This window comes from Salarias fasciatus, chromosome 13 (assembly GCF_902148845.1).
Source record: "Salarias fasciatus chromosome 13, fSalaFa1.1, whole genome shotgun sequence".
In the NCBI taxonomy this organism is placed as follows: domain Eukaryota; kingdom Metazoa; phylum Chordata; class Actinopteri; order Blenniiformes; family Blenniidae; genus Salarias; species Salarias fasciatus.
Window position 1 is genome coordinate 15872691 of NC_043757.1, and position 27657 is coordinate 15900347.

At 43.0% G+C, this 27657-nt stretch overlaps 2 protein-coding genes across 2 annotated transcripts in view; one reads left to right on the forward strand and one right to left on the reverse strand.

The window, feature by feature from the left end:
• Window positions 1-9795, forward strand: part of itga9 (integrin, alpha 9) — a 47472-nt gene extending 37677 nt beyond the window's left edge. The window contains exons 20-28 of the mRNA XM_030106590.1: window positions 166-245; window positions 354-437; window positions 910-1018; window positions 1136-1243; window positions 3298-3423; window positions 3513-3632; window positions 3716-3811; window positions 6172-6291; window positions 7910-9795. Of these exons, the coding sequence (XP_029962450.1) occupies window positions 166-245; window positions 354-437; window positions 910-1018; window positions 1136-1243; window positions 3298-3423; window positions 3513-3632; window positions 3716-3811; window positions 6172-6291; window positions 7910-8008 (942 nt within the window). The 3' untranslated portion in view covers window positions 8009-9795. The remainder of the gene's footprint in view (window positions 1-165; window positions 246-353; window positions 438-909; window positions 1019-1135; window positions 1244-3297; window positions 3424-3512; window positions 3633-3715; window positions 3812-6171; window positions 6292-7909) is intronic.
• A 7383-nt stretch (window positions 9796-17178) lies between these two features.
• On the reverse strand, window positions 17179-26666 carry zc3h6 (zinc finger CCCH-type containing 6). The gene is made up of 12 exons (XM_030106589.1): window positions 26228-26666; window positions 23826-24069; window positions 23594-23704; window positions 23275-23509; window positions 22995-23131; window positions 22612-22740; window positions 22365-22479; window positions 22148-22257; window positions 21836-22056; window positions 21388-21752; window positions 21067-21258; window positions 17179-20349 (listed from the first exon to the last, which is right to left on the reverse strand). Exons 1-12 carry the CDS (start codon window positions 26311-26313, stop codon window positions 18845-18847), a joined length of 3450 nt encoding a protein of 1149 aa, XP_029962449.1. The 5' UTR covers window positions 26314-26666; the 3' UTR covers window positions 17179-18844.
• Between the last annotated feature and the right edge of the window lie 991 nt (window positions 26667-27657).

Sequence of the window (27657 nt, forward strand, 5' to 3'; positions counted from 1 at the left end):
GCACATGACTCGTAAATCATCTTTAGAGATCCTGTTACCAGTAAAGCAGAATGATTTTTGTCTGCAAAGCAGTCTTGCGTTTTTTTAAAGAAAACAGTTTCCGTCAACAATCTGTCTCACATGACTTCCTTTTCAAGTCTAATTGTCTTTTTTCTCTCTCTCCAGTATCATTTTGCTGTGATTTATGATACCAGTCGGCTCTCCGGGGAAAATGACACATTACGGTTCTTAGTTCAAGCAAAAAGGTAAAGATGTCAAGTGAAGCATAAACAGAGTTTTATTTTGTTGTAATAAGGTTATCATTGCAAATAGAAATGTGTTTATTTAACTTTTCTGCTTCTGGTTTGTTTTAGTGCGAATCCAGAGCACAAACTTGCGGACAACACTTTGGACCTGTCGATTCCTCTGATCCATGAGACCGACACGACGATAACAGGGTAAGAACAAGTCAAACCTGAGCGATCGCAACAACACAGGTACTATTTTGCAAATGTAAAGGTCAATCTGTATCGTCTGAAAGTGAAGGTTTAAGCTGGCTGTCCGTCTGCTGGCTCTCGGTGAGAGAGGGAGGACTTTTCTCAGGATGGAGCGTATCTACTTGAAAAGCCTTATCTTTGGGTGCTTTATCATAGCTCTGCTTCACAAGGATGGGAGAGAGAAGTAAAACAGCCCCAAATCTGCCAAAACACTGGCATCTGATAAGGCTGCTGTCTTTAATGGAAAGGGAGGCTGCGAAGCAAATCTGGACACATATCTTAAGAAAACGCTTCTGTCTGACTGGAACATGATTGAAGGCAGAGATGTTTAGGAGACGGTCTTTATTATCACATCTGTATGCATTTAAATAAATATCTATTGTTTTAGTATTAATGCATCATTTTTTCATATCCCCTCTTTTCTTATCTGCAGTGTGGTAACCCCGAACTCCTTTGTTTACGGAAACTCCATCGACGACTCCCGTTTTGTCCAGTTGGAAGATATGGAGTGCAACTTCCAGCCGCTTAATCTCACTTTCCAGGTACTGCAACCATAGAGTGTATAGATACTGTTTTATACATGTATATTCTGAGTTGTTTCCTTATATTTTCTCTTCCCTTCATCTCCTTTGCTCTGCTTCTGTCTGATGTGCTTCCAGGCAATAAACAAGGGGCCCAGCAGGCTGCCCGGCTCCACCGTGGACATCAGGATACCCAACCGGCTCGCTGGCAACGGAGCCGACATGTTCCACGTTATTGAAACACAGGTGGATGCCAGCAGCAGTCCATCCACACTATTTATCTATCCCAAATGATTATTTATTAGTGTATTCACAACAGGGAGCCAGATTTTTTTTTTGCTCATTTATGCAGCCCATGCCAGTCGACCGTGTTTCTCCTCATCCCCGTGTTCCCCCTCGCAGGTCACGTTTATGTAGAGATTCTGCTAAACCGGCGGGCTTTTGGTCGAAGCATGGCCAATTTGCTTAGTGTGGGGCGCTGCTAGACCAGTGAAAATCTCAGCAAAAATGTTTACGTTGCCACTGAGGCCAGCCAGCCATTTTGTTTCACAACATTTTGCATTTGGATAAAGAAACATAATACGCTCACTGGGTTTAAATGTTTTCTTAACCTTTGCGTTGCTCCTTTCATATAGGTAGATCGCGATGGCGGGGGGGCGCTCAAGTTGTTAATTGTATTTACTGTGAATGGGTAGACAGGGTTGACTGTATCCCACCCTCATTGAGCCATCTGGAATCACTTTCAGGGGATCAGACAGCTTGCACGAAATGGGAAAGGGACACCTGCAGAGCCGGCTACTGCCCGGACCATCCCCAACCTGGAAGCACACAACACCAGTGCTGTTAACACATTTACTGGCTGTGGCACACTGGACAGTTGCACACTTTCATTTTATAGTCAGACATTATTACATTTTATGTAGGTTTTATTTGTTCAGAGATAATATACCAGTTTCTGACAGTTACCCTCTGTGTCTCTGTGCCTGTGCTCAAAATCTTGAAATATTATTCTCCGTTGTATTATCCTCTCACATGTTTGCCATGAATCTTCACATCAGTGATTTTGGTTTCTAGCTACACAGGACATCAACAGGAACGGCAATAAAAGCTCAGACATGCAGAGTGGTAGAAGAACAGACAATGATAGAGGCCAGGGGAGATTTCAACCTCCAGAGCTTCAGGTTGGACGGAGGAGAGGGGGGGAAATGGGGAAGTGCTCCCTGGAGGCTGGGCAGTAAACCAGACACCTCTAAATCACTCCATATGGGAAATCTGCGTGGGAGGGGTACTCTGTTGTTGGGGAGAGCTTCCTGCGAGCCCTGGAGACTCCTAACAATAGTGGGGTTGTGCCAGATTAGATGACAAAAGTGCTTGTGTCAACATTTTCAGTGTCAGACTTTATTCCCAGCTTGGCAAACATGAAAAGAAGTCCTTCAAATGCGGCTGTATCACAGAGACGGTCACTAAGCTTTCGTGAACTCCAGACAATATAGTTAATCAGGGGCGAATTGAATCACTAGAGTCACAATTTTGCACAAATCACAAATGTTTTTGTTTTGTTTATTGTTAGTTTTTGTTGACCAGTCATTTTAACCACAGGAATTAAACCCTGGCTGGAAGGAAGAAACACAATGGGGGAAAAAAGAATCAACAAAACAGCATCCTAAAAAAAAAAACCAACATTAAGATTAAAGCATATAATGCAATATGAGCAGTGCTGTACAATCATTGAACCTTTTTTTTTCTATGTTTAAAGTATATTTTTAGCTTTGCAGTACATTTTTAACTGTGTTTGACCTTTTCCATCACGAAGATATTATCTACGATTTCCAGCCATTGTGATATGTTTCATCAGGCTTTGACCAAATTTTGAGCAAGTTTAGATCTTCAGAGAGCATTTCCTTCCCCCACATTTTCCAGCACAACAATGCAACAGTTAATTCAGACATGAGAGAAACCATTCAATCCTGGAAAGGCTTCAGCTTGAAAGCTGCTGTTTCTGTTTGGTTTATACTGTCAGTAGTTCATCATTCACCGAGTTTCTTCTTTTATGTATTGTTTCCACAAAGCCGAATCAAGATTAAATGTTAAATTTAGAAACAATTGTGGCAATAAAGTTGCACTTCACTTTGTTGGGATGGATGGACTTTTAGGCATATCTTCTTTTATTTCTGCAGTTCGCATTTTTGCGTCAATCAGCACAGATTACAGATGAGCTGCAGTTTGCATGACAGTCAATTTCATGATGATATCCAAATCTTCTGAATCTCAGTTTTTTCCATTCCGCTGTTGTGTTTCAGGTTGCTGACGGTCGGGGGAACTGCACCCCTCACAAGAACCCGACGCCGTGCACCATTCCCCCGGACAAAGAGAGCATCTTCCACTCCATATTTGCCTTCTTTACTAAATCAGGGCGTAAAGTTTTGGTAAATATTCCTCTTTGACTTCACAGATGTCACCGACAGTCACTCAGTGAACCTTTCAGTCTGAAATTCACACCGTCTCCTCCCACCAGGACTGTGACAGACCAGGAAGAGCTTGCATGACCATCTCCTGCAGTCTGGGACCCCAGTTAAAAGAAGAAGCATTGAGCATTGACATAAAACTTTTACTCAACACTGAAATCCTGAAGAGTGTAAGACTCATGTCACGAGCGCAGCAAATGAAGTCACTGTTTTCTTTTCTAAGTACTGTGATCGACCGTCTCTCCACCTGCAGGATAGTTCGTCTGTTATCCAGTTTGTGACCAGGGGCAACGTGCAAGTAAATGACAGAGCAGTGGAGGTGCCAAACAGCCTGCCAGAGGACATTTCTGTGAGTAAATTCAATAAATTCACCACCATTCTAGAAATTCTAGGGGACTGGCTTGAAGGAAACTACCGGCTTAAACTACATCTGGAATGGCCTCTTTAAACTCATATATTTTACTTTGGTAAAAGACAGTAGTAAAATTGCATGAAAAAAACACATAACAATGTAATTCATCACCCCCAGAAATGTGTTGGAGCAGAAGCTTTAAAAAGAGCAGTGTTTACTGCATAAACCTGCAGGAAAAACATGTATTGATAAACATAGATTTCATTCATTTCAGATGAGATGTGATCAGCCTTGACAGCACTCTATCATTATATATCACCATTATAATGGATGTAAATCCGGGGAGCAGCTGGGCATTGTGGGTGTACAGTAGAGAGTCACTTCTATCTGCTGTTTCCAGGTCCTGAGGTCCTCAGCTGTGCACAAGGACAGACACTCCCCTGTTATTTGCTGAGTGATTGAATGGCCCAGCAGATCATATTTGATGATTAAGTTTAGTACCCAGCATGCTTGCAGTGAGATCTCCCAAGAGATTAGGGGTCGCAACCCCGCTGACCCTGAGCTCCGGCAGCGGTCGGAAAATCCAGGCCTGGCTATGGATATGTCTCTGCCGCACCGCTCTCTCAGCACCTGAATGTGTGGGCTCGTTTCAGCCACTGTTACCCCTTGAAGGTTTCGGTAAACACTGTTGCCTTTTCCCTCAGGATCCCTACTGGCAAGAGTACACACTGCAAATATAATTTGTGGTCCCCGGCTGCTCTGTTCGCAGCGAGTCTACTGGTCGTCAGCAGAGCAACTACCTTATTTTTCCTCACCCGTATCATGTCAACAAGCCTACATAAATCCGTCTGTTTTTACTGTGAGAATGCAATTTAGTCATTTCTCAGCCCAGTAAACTTCGACTTTAACTTGCATAAGTCAAAAAAGGAAACTCAGGGGTGATGACCAGCAAGGCGTTCATTTTCTTTTGTACGTGCAAATGCTCTGGTATGCTTAGCAGTTAATATTCTATAGGAGGGGTCGGGGGGGAGGTGTCAATGTGGGAAACTATTCAACAGTGAGGATTAATCCCCACTTGCGCACTTGGTTTTGTCGTGGCTCACAGTTGGCGTCTCACGCCACATTTGTGTTCAAAGCCCGCGCAGCACGACGGCGCGAAGGAGTGAAGTTCCTCGCTCAGCTCTGGAATTGTTCCGCCATTGTTTTCTGCATCACATTTTACAAGGTTATCGGAGATTGCAGACAATGCAACAACATTTGTCTGCGCTTGATGCCATTATTAGTCCTTAAACCCATTGATTTCATGATTCAAGGGACTGTATTGTTTTCCATTTCAGGCCTGAACGCTAAATCCAGGTTAACTGCAGCGCTTAGCGGTGCAGTAATTCCCTCCAGTCAAATGTCGACTAATTCAATAAAAACAGCTGTGTTGCAAATTAGTCTTTAGTTAGTATTGCAGCACAATTTCAGCCCATTGAAAACTTGTAGCAGTGTTTACAGTCAGAGACAGTATTCAGTGTTCTCTCATGTCTTCATAAAAATCCCAAACAACCTCTTTGTTAGGATACTGTGAGGATATTGTTCTAAGACTTGCTAACCCCCCCAAACCTCCACCCTTTGTTTAAAAGCATGACACTCTAAGCAGGAAAAGGGGAAAAGATGACACAATGTTTTAAACTGCGCTGCTCTAAGACCATGAGTATTTTGTTTGTTAATCATCAAAATGAAAACAGCATCCATGACAGAATAGCTACATTTGGAACTACAAACTGGTTTTATTATAAAAAGAAGCAGTTGTTGAAAAGTGAGAAGTTCAGAAAAAAGACGAGACTAAGATCCATACTTCAGCTATCAGGAGTTCATGGTGGAGGAGTCTTTTGGTGTGTTTGGGTCCACTTTAAATGATAAATATCATTATTCACACATCATCAATTCTATTCACATCATCTATTCACATACACCCATTCACACACTCATCCCTACACACACACACACCCTGGCTGCCATGCAAGGTGCTCGCTCATCATTAGGAGCAAGTTTGAGATCAGAATCTTTCAAGAATTTGTCAGTATTGCTATTTTAACGGTGATTCATTTACATATGCACATGCTTCTTTAATGTGATTTCTGTCACAAAATAAATAAGGATCCAGCTTCTTGATGTCTGATACGATTTCTGGTCGACGTGTAACTCTTCTTGAACCAAACTATTTTCTGACTCTTGGCTAACTGAACTAGGATGTGTCTCAGTTGTGATTTTGCACCGCATTGCATCATTAGCAGCACATGACTTCATGTGCATTAGATCATGCTTGCTCTTGCTCTTGTGTGCCTCACTGGCGTGTTGTTGTGTTTCAGCTGGTGTTTGAGGCGCTCCACAGCCAGGAGCCGAGAGGCTACGTCGTCGGCTGGATCATTGCCATCAGTCTGCTGGTGGGAATCCTCATCTTTTTGCTGCTAGCTGTGCTACTCTGGAAGGTAAAGCAACCAGGAACACATATTGTTCGAGACAACACTCAGATAACTGTGCTGTTGAGGCTACTTTAATGCATCTAGGATGGTTGCAGCACATTTATGTGCACAGCTAGAAGATTTACCCTGGTCAGATGTCGGCACAGTATCCAGTTGTAGAAAGACAGCTGGAGCACAGGCCAAGAGGTGGGGGTGGGAACTCGCTTTGGGCTTTTAACATCCATGAAAAGGACAGATCACAGACTGAACAAATTCACACCACACTGCCTACATAAAAGAAGTGGGGAAGTGGCCATTACAACGATGTCCAGAGGCCCCGTCTGCACAAAACTCCTTTTCTCTTTCACTGTGTCGTCTCTCCACTGGGAATACCACAACTAAACTTTGGAATGCTGGTCCTGGGATACATTTCCACCCCAATCCACAGGTCCTCAGATCTTGCCAAAATAAACCCCTCTTACAAGAGCGGCACATGTCCTGTATTGCTCTTTTCAGGAAATGCCTGAGGAGAGCGCAGGTCTGTATCAATAAACTTCGGTTGCCAAAAGCAGATAAATGAATGGAGGGAAAGGGAGAGAGGCAGCACCCCAGATACACATCAAGAGTCTGCCGCTCTCACTCGTTATTATCTCCTTTAGATCACCATTCATAAATAAATACAAACTGACCGCTAATATTGTATTCCGAAGGAAATTCTCGATTTGCTTGTTTTCATGTTGGTGATTTTGCATGGTTAAGGCTGTTTATTCCATTTTAATTCATTTTAGATGCATTTCCTCCCCTGCCATGTTTTACTGTGGGAGAAATGTTCAGTTTGCACATATTCATATTCCTCATTCCATCTGTGAGTTGTTATTTTAGTCAGTGTTGTTATTTTTGTAATTTTGCAGCTGAAGCAAGGAACTGTTTTAAAAAATTGTTTTTGGTCTTGAATTCAATGGGACTCCTGAGAGTCAGCTGCTCATTAATGTTGTACTTAACAGCTGTGTAAAATCATATCCAAAGACAAGCCAAACAATGTTGGAGTGAAATTTTTTTTCACACTGAAAACATTGCTGTTCTGCAGCTGGATCTCATATGCGTTATGTATTGCAGTTGCACACATTTTCATGCAATACATGTAGAGTAGAACTTATGTAGCAAAACAGCAAAGAATGCGTATTACTTGTTAAATATTTTGATAATATCATTTAAATTTTAACACGACAGAGACACGCATGGTTTGTTCTCCAAAATATATAAATGCAACATTCTTTTTAGGCTGTCACCTCATGACATATTGTTTTACTCTAATCGGCCAACAACAATAAGAATCGTTGACTTCTTCAACATTTTGCATTAAAGTTGACGAAAAGCATTCGGCCCTTTGTGCAACGCTTTGTGAAACAGTGAAAGTGATCTCTGAACACTCATTCTTCTAAAAAAAAAAATGTCTGTAATAATCAGCCAACATTGAAGCTGCAATGCATTGTGTGCACATGTTTTTCTAATTGTGATCTGCAGTAATTACTCTTGAAACTAATTTAAAACTACAAATTTGTTGTTTTACCGCTGAACTCATGTGAGCCCACAAAAGCAGCTTAAAAAAACTCCATTCACTCCTGTTCCGTTTGCTGTTTGACAGATGGGATTCTTCCGTCGGCACTACAGAGAGATCATCGAGGCTGAGAAGAATAGGAAGGACAGCGATGAAAGCTGGGACTGGATGGAAAAGAACCACTGAGACCTGCAGTGTGAGGGTCCCAGAGGAGCCAGTGAGATCAGGGATTGGGTCAGGATGGATCCAATAGCCCCGTCGCCCCGGTGGCACCAGGCCCTTCAGTCTTCCATATGTGGAAGAGAGGAATATTCTCCATATTTTTTGGAGACTTGATACTTTTTTTGTGGGTGGGGGTGGGGGTGGGGGTGGGGGGGTCCTGGAAACAGTTTTCTGAGGTGACAGTGTGGCTTGCCAGAGGACACTTGCTGTGGAATTCAGCTAATTCTCAAAGGAGGCAACTCCCAGCCAGCGGAGCGGAGCTGCTGATGGAGACCCACGTCAGTACAATGATGTGGAGACGGCATGAATGCTAGTGGACAACAAAACCCTCAGGGCTGTGTTACATAGCAAATTTATTTTTATACATACACTTTAAGCCATATTGTTTGAAACTGAGCTTTGAAGAGGGCTGGGGTTTTGAAGGTCATTGTAAGCATACTGTATCTACAGTATGTTTTACTAAAAGCACTGATGTTTGATAAGAATGAATGCTTTGGCTCCACAGCTTTCCTCTCTGTGCCAAAGATCTGTCCTATATGATATATGATCGGCGTTGTTCCTATATTCAGTCCATCCAAGTCAACGAGTGCGAAAGATTGTATCTTTTCTCAAATATTTCTGCCACAAGAATATCTATTTTACACATCTGACTGCCTGCCTCTTCCACCACTGATCATCCAGAGATAATTGTATGCTATCGCCACCGCCACACATAATGAATCAAATACACTGTGCTCCCGCCATCTACTAGTGTTGCTACAAGTCGTGTCACACATCTAAATATTCAGTTAAAGGCATCTCTGAGGCCATGTGGACGCTGTTCAGGATGTGGTAATCGACAGCACTGTAGAGCGCTCTATTAACTCTTTATTTGCTGCGTTTCCCTTATTATCCACGCCGAAAATGCACAAGATGTGTTGTAACTTATACGTGACACACCACCATTGAAGGTATTTTGACAGTTTTATGAGCATTCCATCTCTCCTGCCCCGACTTTTAATTCAGCTGTTTGTAAGTGATAACGGTTTGTTGACAAATGTAGACGTAATTTTTTTTTCTTGTAGAGATTTTTTTTTAATACATGCTAAAAAGTGCAATGTGGAAGAACGAAAATTATCATAAGCTGCTTTCGCAAGGATCTAAACGCTCAGGTATGCAGCAGATATTTCAAATGGACCCTCAACAGTTCCAGGTTCGAGTGGACAGTGTAGTATTATTGGAGTCTGTTTTAAATTCACACTAAACGACAGCAGGTAATGATTCACAGTCAACACCAGACCTGTTCTTGATTTATTTCACTAAACCTTCCCGACTTCAACCAGGGACACCATATTTAATTTTACTATTGTGTTATTAGGCGTTGAGTTCTCGGGTGAAATATGAGATACTTAACTCTCCGTAGGCAGATGAAAGTCTGCAGCAGGAGTCCAAATACAGTCGCTTTCAGGGGCCCGTGACTGAACTGAGTAATGCCCTAAAAATAGGTGGGAATGTGCTGCAGTCAATCTCCACACGTATACGAGCTCTTTGGGGCGAGTGGGAATTTTAAGTCAAAGTGGAGGAATGTCAGTCCCCTGAAAACCCTCCACCAATCAAGTCAACAGCTCTCCGTGCTGTCGTTCCCCCACATGTTCTCATCAAGCTTTTGAATTTTTTAGTTCAGATTGTGAATGAAACCCACGTTTTACATCAAGGTTTCCCATACGGCACAAATATTTCAGCTATTTTAAGGATTTTGAAGAACTTAATTGCTAAAAAAAAATTGTGAATTAAAAAAATAATTATGCTAAAATAAAACATTTTTTCTTCAGGATTCATCAGTAACTATAGAGTGATAGTTATTGAAATTGATTTTTCTCAATATTATTCATATCTTTTGTTAGGATAAAACACATTTAAATAAAGTTGTAGTATGTCAGAGTCTGATAAAATCACACAATGTCCCCCAAAAAATAAAAGCTGTAGTTCACTATGTTAAAAATACTTCAGTGCTGAGTCACTTTATGGATCATTGTTGTTGCTTTGCTCTCTGTTGTGCTGTCTGTGTCTTTAGATCCCATTTAATTCCACTGGCATTACAGCATATACTGTACATGTACATCTTTCCTCGGCGCCTGTTAAACCAATGCTACACACAAATGCAGAGGAACCAACACTTGACATTTTTTGCTAACGTTTAACTGTGATGAATGCATTTAGATTCTACGATTGTTGTCACCGTTAATCACACCACAACGTGACTTTTTGTCCTGAGTATACTACTGTCATTGAATTGCATTTCCAATATAGTGTGCTCCGTGTTTGATGTTTCAAATCATGTTCAAGCTGTATATTTATCTGTTGATAAATTCTAGAGTGAATGTTTACTGCTCTGTCTCCTGTTTTTATCAGCATGACTCCAGAGGAATTCTCGGTTTTGGGTCTAATGCATTTTCATGGTGTGTGCTGCTCTCTGCTGGCAGCTCTGTTCCTAAACTAATGAAGAAGAAAAAATACTGAGGAATGGATCATTGCAAAACTGCTCTATAAATTTCTTCTAATAGATTTCTAGATGTGTTAGCGGTGAGATTGCATGAATTCATAAATATCAAGTTGCAGTATAAAGAGATGCATTTCTAACACTTCGTTACAATAGCAGTCAGTACATATGTACAAGTTACGGATCAGTTTTTTGACTCAGTTTTATAATCCTCATTGAAATTCTTGAGCTGCACATAAGCTAATATGCTAAAATATGCTTCAAAACTTTATTTTTACTGAGCAAATTTATGTTTTCCCATATATTTTTTTTTCTAAAAAAAAATTACAATTACAGTCTATCCCAATAAGAGATGTAGTGAAGTGACCCTTATCTTTTTAAAGTAACCAGTAGCTATAGTTTATCACCAAGTTTAGGTAACTCACACATCACTGCTGATCTTATTCCAACAACCATGTTATGAATAATAGAATGAGTCCAGCCTTTATGAAAGATGAATTGGATTTCTAAAATCAGCTGGAGTGGACAAGGACAAGCCGGGACACTGCAGTGCTCTGAATAGACACATTACATTAGACCATTAAAATAAGACTTTTAGAAGAAGGGTTTGTAGTAAAATAATATTTGCTAAATAATATCATTGGAATGTAGTATAAAATCTCAAAAAAATGTTAAACAACATACCTTTTATTTTTGTTTTCTTTGTGTTTTTATGGTATACATGCTGGTTATTTGTACCTAAATAGATATATTGAAGCAGTTTTTCTTCATAGTTCATGTAAACCTTCACAATTGGGAACGTTAAGCTATTATTTCTGTGTATTTTTGTTTTGTTTTTGTTTTTGTTTTTAAGAAATGATACGATTAACCAATCAAGGTATAGTACAACAATACAGCTTGATGCGGGTCTGTGTTGATCAGGTGACACCAGTTGCTATGAAACATTGACATCAAGCACAAGCTGCACAGTGGAGGGGAATGAATTATTAATTGTTCTTCCACACTGAACGCAGCGGGGCCGTAAGAACAAACGGAGCCTCTCACTTTAGTTTAGCCACCGAAGTCCTCTCGCAGCCATGTCGTTGTTGCTGGATCATGGCCTGGTCAGGACTGCAGCCGTGGAGCACGTGGTTGCGCCCATCGCATGTCAGTTGTGTCGCTTGATGCTGTTGTGTGACAAAGCAGAAGATCCCGAGCAGTTCGCCCAGCTGGAGGAGGCTGCTCAGGCTGTGGCCAAAGCTACCGAGAACCTGGCAGCAGCGGCCTCCGGGTACGTACGGTGTGAGGTTTACACCAAGAACTGAAATTTAGATGCGTGAGATTTCAGATGCAGCAGTCTGGTGTTATTGGAATTAAATGATTAGATTATCAGCAGACATTTAACTTTCAGAAGAATAAGAGAGACGGAGGACGAAGTGTTGCAGATGGAGATGTCGTCCCTGCTGGAGCCGGTCATTGTGTCTGGACAGCATGTGCTGCTGGCCGCTCAGAAACTCAGCATCCAGCCCAGTGAGCCCGAGCACAGAGAGGAGCTCATCGGCGCAACACAAAATGTCTTCCTGATGGTAGTCAAGGTAAGTTTTAATTAGAAACTAATTGAAAATATGCTATAAAGATATTCCACTCTGCAAGAAATGTAGTTCTTTGGAAAAAGAAAAAACAATAGATGTGACAACAATTGTTAAACTCTATAGTCTCGTACATGCCTCTTTTATTTGCTGAGGCAGTGGTTTATATTGTTAGGTCTAGACTGGTATCAAACAATGCACTTCATTTCAGTGTTTGATCCAATGTTTAATCTGGGTAAAATGAATGTTTGATCCATCAAACAGCTGCTAACGTGTTTAACTGAGGGCTAACAATGTCAGCCTCTTCTGTTGGCTCAGTCAGGGGTGGATTTGGGCGCCATGAAAATCTGTTCCACATTTCACGCCAGTCTATCAAGTACTTCTTGTAAAATTTTGTTTAAAACCAGAGTGGTTGTTTTCTGAATCTCCATGACGAAATTATAAAATAAACTGTCAAACAGCAATATCGCTGTGCTCTGATGTGCTTGCTTGCAGGTCCTGTTGGTGGATGATGACGCCTCCGTAAGGAGAGTTGTAAATGCTGCTGATGGCGTTCTGGAGCGACTGTCTGAGCTTGGCTCTTCCTCGGACGTCAGATCTTTGCTGAAATCCTTCCGAGGATTTTCCGAAGCTCTGCTTTGCCTCAACAGCCTCACTGTGGAACGGGCAAATTCCTTACAAGATCCCAGACAAACAGAGCGGCTTTTTGACTCACTGGACACCCTGAGGAGATGCATCTCCATGCTGCACACGGCCATGTGCACGACCATCAGACATCCCAACAGTGAGCAGGCTCAACAAGCCAAGAGGTACATTCTGGAGAAGGTGCACGCCACCGTCGGAGACATTGTTTTAACACTCAAGAGCGACTGCCGCAGAGGACCGCTGGGACCCTGTGGGTATTACACTCAGAGGCATAATAATCTGTTGCAGCTTCTCACTGGTTCTCCCACTTACTCATTGCAAGACAGCGGCTTCGACAGCTTGATACGAGACCTTGTGTTTCACTGTATGGTTGTCGCCAATTCTTCTCGGAGAGAGTATCAGCAAGGAGTGGTGTCCCACTGTCACCACGTCCTCCAGCTATGGTCTGACATTAAAAAGACTTTAAGATCATTGGAGGATGCTGGGCCGAGCATTGAGGAGACCTCCACTTTATTAGTCCAAGAAATACAAATGCTTGACAAAGCCTTGCTGATGGCTGTTCTTTATCAAGTCTTAGACGCATTTCTCACAATCACTTCGACAGCTGATGAACTTGTTGGCGTTATAAAGCAGATATTGTCTTCAGACTCCTCTACGAAAATGGATGTAAACTTTCTTCAGCCGGTCGTGGAGGATTTTATTTCTTCCATAGACAGGATCATTGAAGTAGCTGGTTTTGTCTCAGCTGTGACGGTGGATGCGAAGAGCTTGGACAATGTGGAGAATTCACGAGCCTGTCTGGCGAGACTGAGGGCGCGAATTGCTCCACTTTCACTCGAGCTGGCAGATAATTCAATACAAACTGTTCAAAAGCTTCACGAGGTATGTCAGAAATGGGAGGAAGACACCAGCCAGCTTCAGGACGCTCTCAGTGACGTGATGGACGTGAGGGGCTTCACCAGTATCGGCATCAACGAGATGGCCGTCGAACGCCTGCGATGTGACGATGCATACCGAGAGCAGAACCACAAGCTGTTTGACGAACACGCAACAAACCTGATCATCCACATGAAGGTGGTGAGTCTCTCAGTGAGGAGGCACGTGGACAACAGCGATAACCCCATCTACAGGAACGGCCTCCTCGTCCTCCTGAAGCAGGTTCAGTCATCTCAAGCAAAGGTGACCGAGTCCATCAGAGGCATGCTGCGCGGCTCCGGCCTTGTTGTGGAGATGTATCCTACGTTTACGGACAATGTGTCCACAGTCATCCAGCATTTCAAGGTACTTAGAGAAGGACTAGATGGTCAGCAGCACCCGCATCTCCTGAGCCCGCTGCGAGACGAGGCGCGCCGGCCCGACGTCTCCCCGGAATGTTCGCCAGTAAAAGACACCTGCGGATTAAATCAGGTTTATATGTTTAGAGCTTGTGATTCTCCTGCCTTCAAGGTTACAGAAAAGGATTCTCAAGCTGAACGGGAGCAAACAGATGAGGAAACCATAGAGGCGGAACTGGTCCATAAATATGACATCGATGATTTAGAGATCCCAGCTGTCTCAGACGAGCCTGAACTGATCCACAAGCCTGCTGCGTTTGACCTTTTACCCCTGTTGCATGAAGTTGTGACTGTGACTAAAAGGAAAGACGTGACGGCGCTCAGCCAGACGTGCACAGGTGTTCTTGAGGTGTCAAACTGTTACGTCCAGGCTGCGAAGGAAGCGCTGGTGATTGTTGACGCGGTCGATTGTCAAACACTGGAAAGCTTCCGGGCAGAGCTGGTGTCGCTGACCCCTCTGCTCATCCAGACTGCTCAGGAGATGGCAATGAGTTCGGCGCTGGGCACAGAAAGCATCTATAAATACATCACACAATTTTCTGATCTTATTAACAACATCAGGAAGGTTTTATTGCCAGTCGCCGGAACGTGGCATCATGCTGTTTTCACTCTGCTGCAGGGAACGATGCCAGACATGTCAGCCAATGTTACGCCGCAGTTAAATGATGTGATGACTCTGTGTGCAGATGTCGTCCAGCTCTTGATATCATCTGATTTAACCCTACAAACCGATGGGCAAGAAACATTTAGCATTTTACAAAGCAAGCTAAGCAAAGCCCAGAACAACACGAGATGTCTGGTCGAGTTTTCCTCTTCCTTCAGAGAACAGACCGATCAGCTGGAGGGGCTTTGTATCCTCTGGGGTCTTTCTGTTAAGATTTTACTGAATTCTCTGGACAAAATGTTGGGAACAGCAACTGCCATAATCCAGTTGAGTCCTAAAAAACAAATCTCCGTGCTGTCTGAGAACTCGCTCCGAATCCAGGAGGCATCCAGGCTCACTAGCCTGAGCTGCAGAAGTGCTTACAAGTCCAGACAGTTCACGGGATATCAGAATGAGCTGAAAACACTGACAGAGGATTACCTGAAAGCTGTGGAAGAATGTGGCCTGATGCCAAGTCTGATCCAATTTACTAAATCGGAATTGCTTCAGAGACATCTCTTGATTAAAATTAAAGTGCTGTCTGGTCACTTGAGCAAAGAAAATAAAGACTACGACAGTACATTTAGAAACATCATCAGCATTGCTTTTTTCGCTGCTGAACATTATAGAGAAAGCATCGCTGAAGACACAGAAGTAAAATTTAAAAACGCAGCACAAACACTTGAAGAAAATGTGAAGTCGGTCACAAGACAAGTGGAGGACTGCTTAAACTACATTCGAGACCCGCAGACCCGATCCAACCTGAGATCAGTCAATGACCACCTGTCCTTTCAGATCTCAGATATCATCGGCAGGGCCAGGCTCATTTTAGAAACTCACTACATCTGTGACACACTCAGCCTGGAAGTGCAGGTTCAGAGCTGGTCGGCAAAAGCTCACTTCATCGTGGAGGAGATCAGAAAGCAAGACGGGATTCACCAAGAGACCAAGGAGCACATACGGGCCGGACTACAGGGCAAAGCACCGGATGATACCAGTGAAACTGTTCCTCTAATCCCATCAAAAACCGACAAAGTTGTTTTCCCCTCTCATACAACAATAACATCTTGGCAGAAAGACAAAGATAAAAGTATACTAGCAGAAGCTAATATAAAGACAACGGCTTTGGGACTGTATCAACCTGCAAGCACAGAAAAATATGTAAGTTTCTCATGAACGACAACATTTAAGACCTAAAATATTGGCTGTGATATAATAATCCTGTTAGAATAAATCCTGTCCATATTTTCCTCAGCAGGATGCTGTTAACAAAGAAGCAGCTTCACTGACCTACACCTCCCTCTTTCTAAAGCGAGAGAGCGACACCTGGGATCCCAAAGACAACAGAATTGTCGAGGTGACCAGGAAGATGGCTGACACCATTTGTCATATGACTCAGTACTTGAGAAAGAGAGGACCAATACCGGTACTGACCGCCAGTCGCCTGTTTGCTGTCTTCACTTTGATCGTTAAACACTTTACCATGGTTATAGTTTTTATTTTTTCCATTTTCAGAATAAACAAGCCTTTGTCTCTGCAGCTAAAGATGTGATCTCAAACTGCCAGTCAGTTACTCATTTCATCAGAGCAATCGCCATCCACAGTCTAGATGAACAATGTGCCGACGAACTCTCCCTGATTCTTGAGCAAATTCTGACCATCACCAATCAGCTCAGCATCATCTCCAGGTCAGGAAACGTCCCATCACGCAATAAGAATCAGGCCACAGAAATACACAGAGCGAAGTAATACAATGCCGTTTTTCTCACTGTTTATCTAGCGTGAATGCTGTTACACCTGGATGTAAATCATCTGACGAGATCCTGGTGAAGAATGCGCAAAATCTCCTTCAGACTGTTTTGCGTGGGGTCCATGCCGCAGAGACAGCCTGCATCAAGGTACATTTTTCAGAAATAAAGCTGACATTCGAAATAAGACCAAAGCAGCAGCCTTGCATGCATCACGTACATTCATTTAAATTTAAATCAGTTTTCATAAGATGTGCTTCCTTGTGACACAATTTTATTTCAGGGCCTGAAGCAGCCGGAGCCGGACTCTGACGGTGCCGAGGCCACCGCTTTGTGTTTCCAGTGGAAGAGAAACCTGAAAATCCATCAAGCCCAGCAAACCGCCAACCCAGACACTGATGAACTGGGTTTAAGGAAGACCTCAAAGCACCCTTTAGCACCCAGTCTTGCTCCACAAGATTTTGTGCAAATATGCAAAAACCGCCACAAATGACCACTGTCTCCTCAAAAAAACGAGTTAATTGATTTTGCACAGAGAGTTAGTCCCAGCTACCTTTGGTCACTTGATATTGAACCCTGGGCGGACCGCAAATCAGACATGGGCATGGGGAGAACGTGCAAACTTCATATAGAAAGGCAATGTCACCCAGCAGGTTTGGATGAGGAACTTTCTTGCTGTTGTATATAAAAAAAAGAAAAAAAAAACTGAACTAAAACTGCAGTTTCATTGTATTTATTTGAGATATCTATAATAAAATCACTGAAATGATGGATGTTAAATGTCATACAGTATTATTAAAACCATAACCACAACACTAACCCATACTGACATTAAAAAAAATAGAGCATCATACATCAAACCACTCAAAAGTAAACTGTACAGATGATAAAAAATAAGCATTTACAACAGGAACCATGACAATAAAAAAGTAGCTTAGTTTCGGTCGACCGTGTGTTGCTCACATTACAGACACAGAACTGTCACTGAAGACGAGCTGTTTAACAGAAAGCCATCTCACATCTACAACTCATTCATTTAGAAGCAACTCCAGCAGAACTCAACAGTAAAAACAGTAATAAAGGTCACATTTGTAAGATATTTACATATACCTCTGTGTCATCAAGGTCTGCATAACACAAGCCATACCCTCCCCTCTTCATGTCTTATGTCAGTAACACTTGGCAACAGAATTTGAACTTTTAATGCTAAAGAGTAATATTGTACAATTGTTAAATGCTAAATTAAAAATCTGATTTTACTTCACTTTTTTTGAACTATGCATGGCTCTTCAGTGAGAAACGGTATACTATAAATTCACGAATAAGGCTTCTGTTACACCGAGGGTGAGCATAGACTCACTTCTAAAATGTATGTAGGAAGTGTAAAATTTAAAAATGTTAAAAATGTCCAGTAATATTCTACCACTGGCTAAACTTTCCTGCATACTGCTTTGCCATGTTCATGGATGTACACCACTACAACAAACACACTGCATGTGACGCTGGAATATATATCAGCATGTTTAAAGCCCAACGTTAAAACAATTAAATGCAACTCGTAGGCTCGTCAAAGTTTTTAGAAGGATGTGACTAATATTGTTTCTAAACAACTTCAGTTAAAACTTATCACAATGGACTCAGTGACTGATTAATTCCTGTCTTGTGCAGAAAAACTGTGTAAAGAACGATTACGATTGACGACTGCTCCATGCAATTTAGTCAGGAACTAATAAACCGCCGATTCTCAATATCAGCAAACGTACATTTCACACAAGAAAATAAACATAAAGGGATTCTGTTTTGATTATCTGACTATGTGCTGTTACATGTTCACAAATTACAAACTCACATAGAAAATCGCAATAAAAACTGAAATGTTCAAAACAATCCCTTATAAAGATGAGCAGTAACGTATAAATGTGATATAAAAATGTGTCCGAATAAATATGTAAACACATCCAAACAAAAAAAAATAGCATACCTTTGTAGTTTGATTACTTAGTATTGTTTCTGTGCATGTGGAGTAAATAAATCAACTTTCCTACAGAAACAAAGTCCTTGAATGAGCCAACAGCTGAGGAAAGCACATATGGATCAGTAACTAACATTTATACACTTTGAAATCTTATTTTCTGATTGTTTTCCACATACATGAAAATCAACGCTAGAAGTCCTGAAAATACACGTCACGACTACGTTCAAACGCTGCTTGTGTTGAAGTATACTGCATCATGTCCATACTGACGGGGCGTGTTGTGTGGTAATCTATACAGGAGTATATACAGAAATAAATACTTTTGTGTAAAGCCGAGTGAAGCGAGCCAGACGTGTCTCATCAGTGTACACACAGTTTGCAACTTCGCGGTGTTTCGACAATCGATGTCTACTGACAGAACGGAGAAGCAGTGGGATCAAAAGTCTTGAACACGTCTTTCAGTGTCCGGTCGTCCCCCTCTCCGTCTTCTGAATCTTCCTGTTTGGATTCTTCCTCCATACCTTCCTCCTCCTCCTCCTCCTCCTCCTCTTTCTCCCCCTTTTCCTCCTTCTTCTCCTCTGCCTCCTCCTGCGCTCCAGCAGATCCCTGCTGCCCTTGCTTGGCCTGCCGGGGGTCGGTGTACTGGGGTCGGATCAGCCCGGCCAGAGCCTGGATGGGGAGATTGTGAACTGCAGGAGGTTTGACCGGCGAGGCAGGAGGCAGCGTGGGGGACGTGCAAACCGGATCTGAGGCGTCGTCTGTGCTTGTAATCTCTTCGAAAGATCCACTTCGCCGGGTTGGCGAGAGAGACGGCGGTGGAGCGTTGTCCTTCTTGGTGGGCTGCTTCAGAATTCCTGCCTTTTTAGGAGGCTCGGTCTGCTCCTTGTGACCCTGATCAGCTTGGGTGCGAGGATCGTACAGGCTGATGCCCCCGAGGATCGTAGTTGGACTCTCCAGGCCTCCGCCAGAGGCTGCCAGTCGAGGAGCATACGGCGGTAGTCTCTCGGGTTCTGGCTTTGGTCTGGCGGCATTCGGCGAGGAGCTGGCCTTCTGTAGTCTGGGGTCCACAAGTCCTCCGCCGGAGGAAGGCTCTTTCTGACCCAGAAGCTTAGAGTCCAGACTTCCTGTCCGCTTGAGTCTGGGGTCCAGAGACTTATGCTGGCGCGGATCTACAGGTCTCTCGGTGGAGGGACGGGACTCAAGGGACCCGGCGGGCAACCGACTCATACGTTCCTTCAAACGGGCAGCCGCCAGCCTGGGGTCTGTTGGTGGGGGGCTGGAGACCGAGGGATGGTCGGGCAGGGTCGTTCGATTCATCTGAGCATCAGCGATCAGTGGCGGCAGAGGCAGGTTGATGGAGTGCTCTTGTTTAGGGACCAGAGAAGGAATGAGGTCCTCAGGGGCCCACACCACGGTCTGAGCGAAGGCCGGCCGCTGCAGCAGGATGTCCACTCGAATGTGACTGAACTGCTTGACTTGGCACCGAGGGTCCCGCAGCACTGCACTGGGGCTGGCGTCCAGCGGGATGAGGACGGCTCTGTCCCTGAGCTCCCTCTCTCCGTCATCATCCTCCTCTCCTGCATGAGCCTTCTGAGGAACCGGGTGGATCTGCTGGCGATAGGCACTCTGCTCTATCGGTCTCTTCCTCGGGTCTCTGGAAATCCGAGGATCTGAAGCTCCGTCCGATTCCTTTTTCACGTCCAGGAGCCGCTGTCTCGGGTCGGCCTTCACCCGCGGGTCACTGGGAGGGGCCCTTTCTTTGACGAGTCGCGGGTCACCCAGAGCGGGAGGTACTGAGGCGGCCTGGAGGAGTTTGGACTGCTGCATCTCACTCTGCTTCTTTAGAGTTTTAAGAATGGAGGAGACACAACTGCCCCCCTCCTCATCACTTGAGTACCAATTTGTAGTTTCATCTGCAACAAACAGATCAAATAATAATAAAAGGTTTATTTTCTGAAAATCTGCACGTGTCAAACACCTTCTAAGCAAAAACTATGTTACACTTTCTTTTGACCTGATCTTTCAATGAACCGGTAGTAAACATAATATTTCATGGCCATTTGGACTAAAACATTTCAATAATAAGCATACATATGTTCAATTACTTGTTTATATTGACACGCAGAGGTGTTGTGCTTTCATAAGAGCACAAAGAGAATTTCATTTCATAATCAAATGAAGCAGAGCTTTCCCGAGCAGTGACAGCTGAGGGAAGCTCGGGTAAATGAAGAGCAGAACCGCCCATGCTACTTCAGTCAAACCTTTGAAGTCAGAATTGAAATCCCGATAAGTGGGGTCAGCAAGGATTTGTACTTTCTTCTGAATGTGGGTTTACCGATCCTGCTTTAGTCTCAAAGCATGAGCTCCTTATTCATCAGTTGGTACCGAAGCACCTCTGAGTGTCTCAAAGAGAGTCCAACACCTGCAGGCTGCAGCTCTTGTGTAAATCCCACATGCAACAAATTAAATCTCTTTATGATTCAGTCACTAATGTGATAAAGGCCATAATGTGGTCAGTTTTTTAGGTTAATATTTTGTAGACTTTAAATTATGTTCCATTTTTGAAGAGATTGTGGATTTTGCTGTATTTGAATAATTTATTCAATAAATGAACTTCCTCGGACTCTTACCTCTATGTGAATTGCCGTCATCTGTCTCGGCAGCCTGTGGCTCGCTCCCATGTGAGTGTGACTCTTGCTGCTGCTGCTGCTGTGTCAAGTGTAAAATGATGGCTTTCTGTACTGCAGGTGGTAAAGACTGCAACTGTGACTCTGCACCCATCTGCTGCTGGAGGCTTTGTATGAAGGCCACACTGGGGTCGACTGCATTGAAATGAAAACAAAACCACAAAAAAAGCATCACTTTATATTTCATTCACTGACAAACATCCAAACATGCATGATTTTGGTATTCTACGACTAAGAGTGTTGTGGCATTAATACTTCACTGACCTCCTTGCTGACCAACAGCCTGGTTGTGGAGCAGGCTGCTCAGCAGCTCAACAGGATTTTGACCCACTGATGGAAAACTGAAGAGACTCTGGAGCATCTGCAGATCTGGTGCATGAGGGAAAGGAGGCCTCTGCATCTGGGGGTTCATATTAGGTCGGTTTCCAAGGAAGGGAGGGGGCTGACCAGGGGGTGGCTGCATTGGAAATCCAAGGGATGGGTGCTGTCCTGGGGGGCTCTGCTGCATCGGTGGTCCAGTGGGTTGACCAGCAGATTCAGCAGGGGAAACAGAAGGAGCTGAGGAGCCTGGTGGAGCTACACCTCCAGTCTGCATGTCCTCTGAGCCATCGTCCTCATAGCTGGACCCACTGAAAAAATAAAGATTATAAATTCAGGTCAAGAATACCATAAAAACTCTCAGTTTAACTTCAACTGCAGTAGTTTTATTTACCCCAGAGAAATTTTGTGGACCAGGTCGACAGTAGGTTGAACCTTGATTTCAAAAAGGGAGGGAATCTTCTTCCCTGATCCATCGGTGGGACTGCTCTGACCAGGAGTGGGCAGCAACCCCACCCCGGGAGGGGGCTTCGGGAGCGGAGAAATACCCTGCTTTCTAAGATCCTCCAGCTCCAACTCGTCCTCTCGTGCATTCTCTTCCTCTGTGTTGATTATCTGATAAAAACATCAGTGAAAATAATTATTTGCTTATCGTGCATCAGTGAATCTCTCAGTATTTGAGTTTTAAAAGTGCCGCCGCTTTTACCTTATCGAGCAGCTCTTGGGTCACGTCAGTCAAAGGCTCATGGGAGAATTTGCAGTTGTCCCCTTGATAACACTTGGCTCCGGTATGAAAGAACTTGCAGGGGTATTCATGTGCAGACACAAGTTAAGTCACAACACTAATTAAGCTGTAATTCATCTTCAGTCAATTATACAATGCAATCACACAAACGCAATTAAGAATTATTGTAGAAGGATATTGTGCATGTAAATGCAGTTATCTCCTTTGCTGCAGTATCCTTGAAGGTAAAATTTGCAAAGCTCTTTTTTCTTGTCTGGCACAACGAGCTCATGCTCAAACTTGCACTGTTCCCCCTGTGAGAAAGCAAAATTAGGTCATTTCCCTGTTAAAGTTGGTGAGACCACTTTGTATTCTTTCAACAGTTTTAGAATAAGTGTGGTGAGTCAATAAAAAAGAAGCAGCATGGAAAACAAATGCTCCCATACCTTGATGCATCTTCCTTCCAAGAAATACTTGCAGATGTATCGACCATTGTGTTCCACTGTGTGCTGATTAATAAACTCCTTGCTCATTATTGGCCGTTTCTTCTGAAATCCAGAGGTATTTTTTCCTTCCTTTGAGACAAAACAACACCTAATTTAGTCTTTGACAGTACAATTTAAATCTAACCAATAATCTGAAGAAAGGAACCAATTAAGAGTTCAACCGTTTATATATTTTACTGCAGAATAGCTAACAAGATCAGCAAAACAGGGACTGCATTCTGCATCCTCTGCTAATAGAGCCATGTTTTACTCCTGAGATCAATACTTCTCAAAATGTTTGAGCATGCACTTTTGTTTTTGTTTAATAATCTAATTCAAAATACCATGTCGTCCATGCCCTGGTCTCCTCCACGCCCTCGGCCACGTCCTCCCCATGGTTTGCCTTTCAGTTTTTTGTTCTTGTTGAGCATCCCTCGTCCTCTGCCCGGTCCACTTCCTCTGCCCCGTCCCCGCGGCCCAACTGAAAAGGATGTTTTTGAGAGAAGCGATTAAACTCTGCTAAGTAATGTGGTGGAACTCTAGAGGGAAAGGGTTGGGAATCACTGCTTCTTCTTCTCAATGAATGACTCTAGGAATTGATGAAGACAAAAAAAGCATTCTTACACTGTTGTTGTTTCATCCCCCTCATGCTTCCTCTGTTCATCTGGTCTTTAGAGTGGCGTCCCTTTCCCTGACTTGAGGTTGAATCTTTCGACTGCTGGTAGTCCATGTCCTCATCGTAATCATCTTCCTCTTCATCGTAGTCATACTTGTCGTCGCTGTAATCACTGTATTTGTCGAAATCATTGCTCTTGTGCATCGGGGACTTCTGAGAGTTGCCATGGCCTCCCTTTGAATGCTAAGACGACAAACCAAAGAGGAAATCACATCCTGTGAAAGCGTTCACTTCACCATGAGCACGTGCTGGCAGTGACAAACTCACCTGGGAAGACGGGCCATCAGAGCCCTGACCCCTCCTGTTCTTAGGTCTTTCAGGTCGGTCGTAGTCGGAGTCGTAACTGTCGGAGCTGGAGCTGCTGGAGGGGGAGTGATGCTGAGGAGAAAGCAGCAGCACCAAAGTAAAACATAACATCCGAGTGACTTTTGGAATAGTTTGTGTTTCACATTCATTCCCTGATTGTTAGAGTAGAAACAGATGTTCTATTGGGTCTTACCTTCTGCCTGTCACGTCTCCTCCTTTTAGACCTCCTCTTCTCCTTCGTCTTTTTGTATCTTTTCCTGGAGTGCCTATGGGGCTTTTCTTCTCTCTCTTTCACTTTGTCTTTTTCCCTTTCCTTCTCCTTCTCCTTCTCCTTCTCTTTTTCTTTTTCTTCATTCACCTCTGGGTTTTCCTTGTTTTCCTCTTCAATCCCGATCCCTTCATCATCTATTTCTCCATCTTCCAGTTCACCATCCTCTCTGAAAGGAGAAATAAACCGCAAAGTCAGTACAAGTGTCAAAGATTTTAATGCAGCATTTTGTAAAATCTCAGACATGTATTCAACATTTTTTTCCACTTTGACCCCAGACCATGAAATATAAAGCAAACCCAACTGCAGCAATGATTTTTATATATTAAAGACATGTTTACAAAAATGATTTAAAGAAAGAAGAATTCTATATTTTTCCTTCATTCATTTGGGTCAGCTTCTCAACATACTTTTAGCTTCCTGAATACCAACAACTTTCAGTCAACATTTGAAGTTTACCTCACTGCATCGCTGTTTACTCAAAATAAACTAGTAGTTTGAAAAGAGTAAAGTGGTGAACACATTTCAACATTGCTACCTGGATGACAGTCCAAAGAACTCTGATAACATTTCCAAAAAGTAATTAAATGGATCCAAACCAACTCATTATTAACCAACTTATTTTTAAAGTTGCAAAGTGTTAAGACTTCCCTTAATTCAACAGCAGAAAATGTGGCCAGGTTAGATTCCCCAGACAAGAGACTCTTATTATCTGTCATGTTACACACCAGCATGATGAAACTGGATTGAACACTAAAAGCTTGACAGGTCCAAGTATTCTTTTGTGGTGCTTAATATAAGTTTTTAAAAGTGGAAATAACACATATAGTCAAATGCCAATGGAAAATGTCATATGAAATTACGCTCAATTCCATAATAAGTTTAGAACATTTTCTTAATCGACTCCCTTTTGGCAGGTGGTTCACACAGAGGAAGGGCCAGAACTGGAAACACTTTCAGAAAAATGTTGGTTGGTTTGCCCAAACATTAGCTCACTGATCCTTACACAAGAGCGCGGATCAAGCTTCAATCTAACAACCCTCCACATCCAAATCTAACACCGCCATTTCTTTTAAACCCACTGAGGCACACGATGAAATAAAACATATCGCACTTAAAATATGCAGCATATTAATCACAATCTTGGAACAAAATTGACTGTTTGAATTTGGTGTACAACATGAGCTGTCTCTTAAATATCCATCCTTGCAACATATATCTTAGAATTAAATTAAAGGAAGTCACACTTAATGGTTCGGAAATACTTTGCACAAACTCTAGGATCACATCACTCACTAAAACATAATCCATGTGACCGAAAATCACTTTATCATAGAAAACAATTTTACACACATAAGCAGATTCATGCTGGAAAACAAGACCCATCCAAGTTCTTTCCATTTGTGTCAGGCACCAAAGAAGTTGTAACACAGGCTAAAATGTGAGTAAATCTTGTTTGTTCCCTAAAAGTGCATGTTGTGCATTGTGGCCACCAAGCAAACATAATGCAAGGGTAATTGATATATTACTTGCAATGGCCAGTGCAATGCAAAGTAATATATCACTTGCAAGTAGTACATAAGTATAACAAAATATAACAAAGTGCATTTGAGCCACAGATTGAAGCACATCAACAAGTCTCCTCCATAGGGAGGTGCTTAGTTTTATCCCCCACTTTTTGAACCTTCAGCAGCAGTTCGCTACATCTGAATGAGTAAAAACAGTAAGATATCTGAATTTTTTTGCTCAGTCCAACACTTAAAATATGCCAGCTGCAGATGAGAGAAAACCAGGTCAAACTCTTTGTCCTCTTTGCTCTCATCTGGCTGCCATGTTTGGACTGCAGATAAAGCACAAGGACACAGGTATGGCCTAAACCCAGCAGAAGCACATTGTCTCAACCCTGCATGAACCCTGTCTCTGCAGTACTGCCAGTGGGCCGACAGGGGGGGCCAGCAGGCTGAGAATGGGCGTGGCATTCACATCGCTGCAAATTTGCATAGTCTCCTACAGATGGCAACAATGAAGCCATGAATCCCAGCACCACGACAGGACGACCAGGGCTGCCTTCTCGCATGGAAATGAACATGAATGAGTCTCGTCGACACGGTGATGTGAAAACTGAAGCTCAACTGCACCACAGAGGCATGCAAAAAGAGAAGAGAACTCAGAGAAAATGTAGGAGGGGGGTAAAACCGTGGAAATGTCTCTTTCCCCTGCAATTCGTGATTACAAAAAAAATTAAACAAGTAACACAAGCATGTCGACCCACAGCACTGAAACGCACAGATGAGCGCATTAAGAATTGCATAAGATTGTTACTCGACCTTTCATCCCCTGCAAGCTCAGAGTCTGTCATGTTTTTGTCAAGAACAGGGGCTGGGGGACTGGAAACAAGGCTCACAGAAGCCATTGGAAAACGGATCTGCCTCCCGTCTCTCCGGTACCAGAGTGAGTTCACTCGGCCACTCGAGGAGACGTTGGTTTGTGAGAGATGCTGGAAGATTTCAGACTGGAAAAAACTCACGGTGTTACATGTCTCGACAGAGACAGTAAACAGACACTCTCCTCTTTCATATCAATGACGTTTTAACTCTGTGAGCGCAGCTTGATACCCCGCTTTGCTAATGTCCCGTCGGTTGACAGCTGCCATGGTGAGATAGAGGAGACGGAGGGTGAAACAGACAGAAATGTAACCATGTTCGTTGATTTCAGCATCTTCATGGGCTTTCTCAACAGGGACATCTCAAAATGGCTTCTGCAGCACATTCCCCGACAAAGCACCCTGCTTGTATTTATACTCCCGTCGGATCAGTCTAACTTGGTGCTGCACGCGCTGTTCATCCATTGGTCAGACGTTGGCTGGTAACACACAGCGACATCTCCGATTGGACGAGCGCGTTGTCAGTCAACTTCAACATCTGTAACAATGCAGTGCATGACACATTCAGTTTGACTCTTTTGCATACGTAATAATGTAAACCTGTGCACGTTATGATGCTCGAATGATTACATATATGCTATTTTTGAAAAACGAAGCTTTTGTTTTCGTCGCGTCCATACGCAGCAATCTATTTCTTTTTTTTTTTCTTCCGGCAACGCACGCAATTTGCGTACGAACCGGACTTTACGTGCTCGTGCAGGCGAGTCTTTGACCAGCAGAGGACGCTGCTGATTCATAAATTAAGCCTCCGAAGAGACTTCACAGGACCCACAACACACTGGGACTCCCACGGTCATGAGAATACTAATTAAAAAACTCAAACGTTTATAAAGTGCAATGTGATCTTCCTCCAAAAAAGTTCATGGCAAAGAAAATTGCCGCTGTCACTGCTTCATGCTGAATTAACATGTCCCTTTTTTATTTTATATTAGAATGATATTGACTGGGATTAACTAATATGTTTTTGAATGTTGTATATAAATGAATGCGTATATGAATGTTTTAATGGTATTTTTTAAGGAGTAATCAACCTGGTATTTGCATTTACTCAGTGCAAAATTTCCTTCTAAACAGCTTCAAGTGAAACATAATTTACCTATTTGAAAGCTTTTGATACCAATGAAATGTCGAGGCTGCAAATGATCAAAGCTTAAAACTAAAGGGACTTGCATGTCAAAACAAACTAGAAAAGAAGCTGAGCCACTGCTGGCATGACATGTGAAGAGTTCTTTATCAGTTATCTAAAAGCTAACATGACCTCACCTTTTTTACTCTCGTATTGCAAAACGTTGTGTATGATTCTCTATTTATGTT

Coding starts and splice junctions, on each gene's coding strand:
- zc3h6 (XM_030106589.1), bottom strand. CDS start 26,313: ATGGCTTCTGTGAGCCTTGTTTCCAGTCCCCCAGCCCCTGTTCTTGAC. Junction 24,070..26,227: donor GAGCTTGCAGGGGATGAAAG/GTCGAGTAACAA, acceptor TTCTCCTTTCAG/AGAGGATGGTGAACTGGAAG. Junction 22,057..22,147: donor CCCAAGAGCTGCTCGATAAG/GTAAAAGCGGCG, acceptor TGTTTTTATCAG/ATAATCAACACAGAGGAAGA.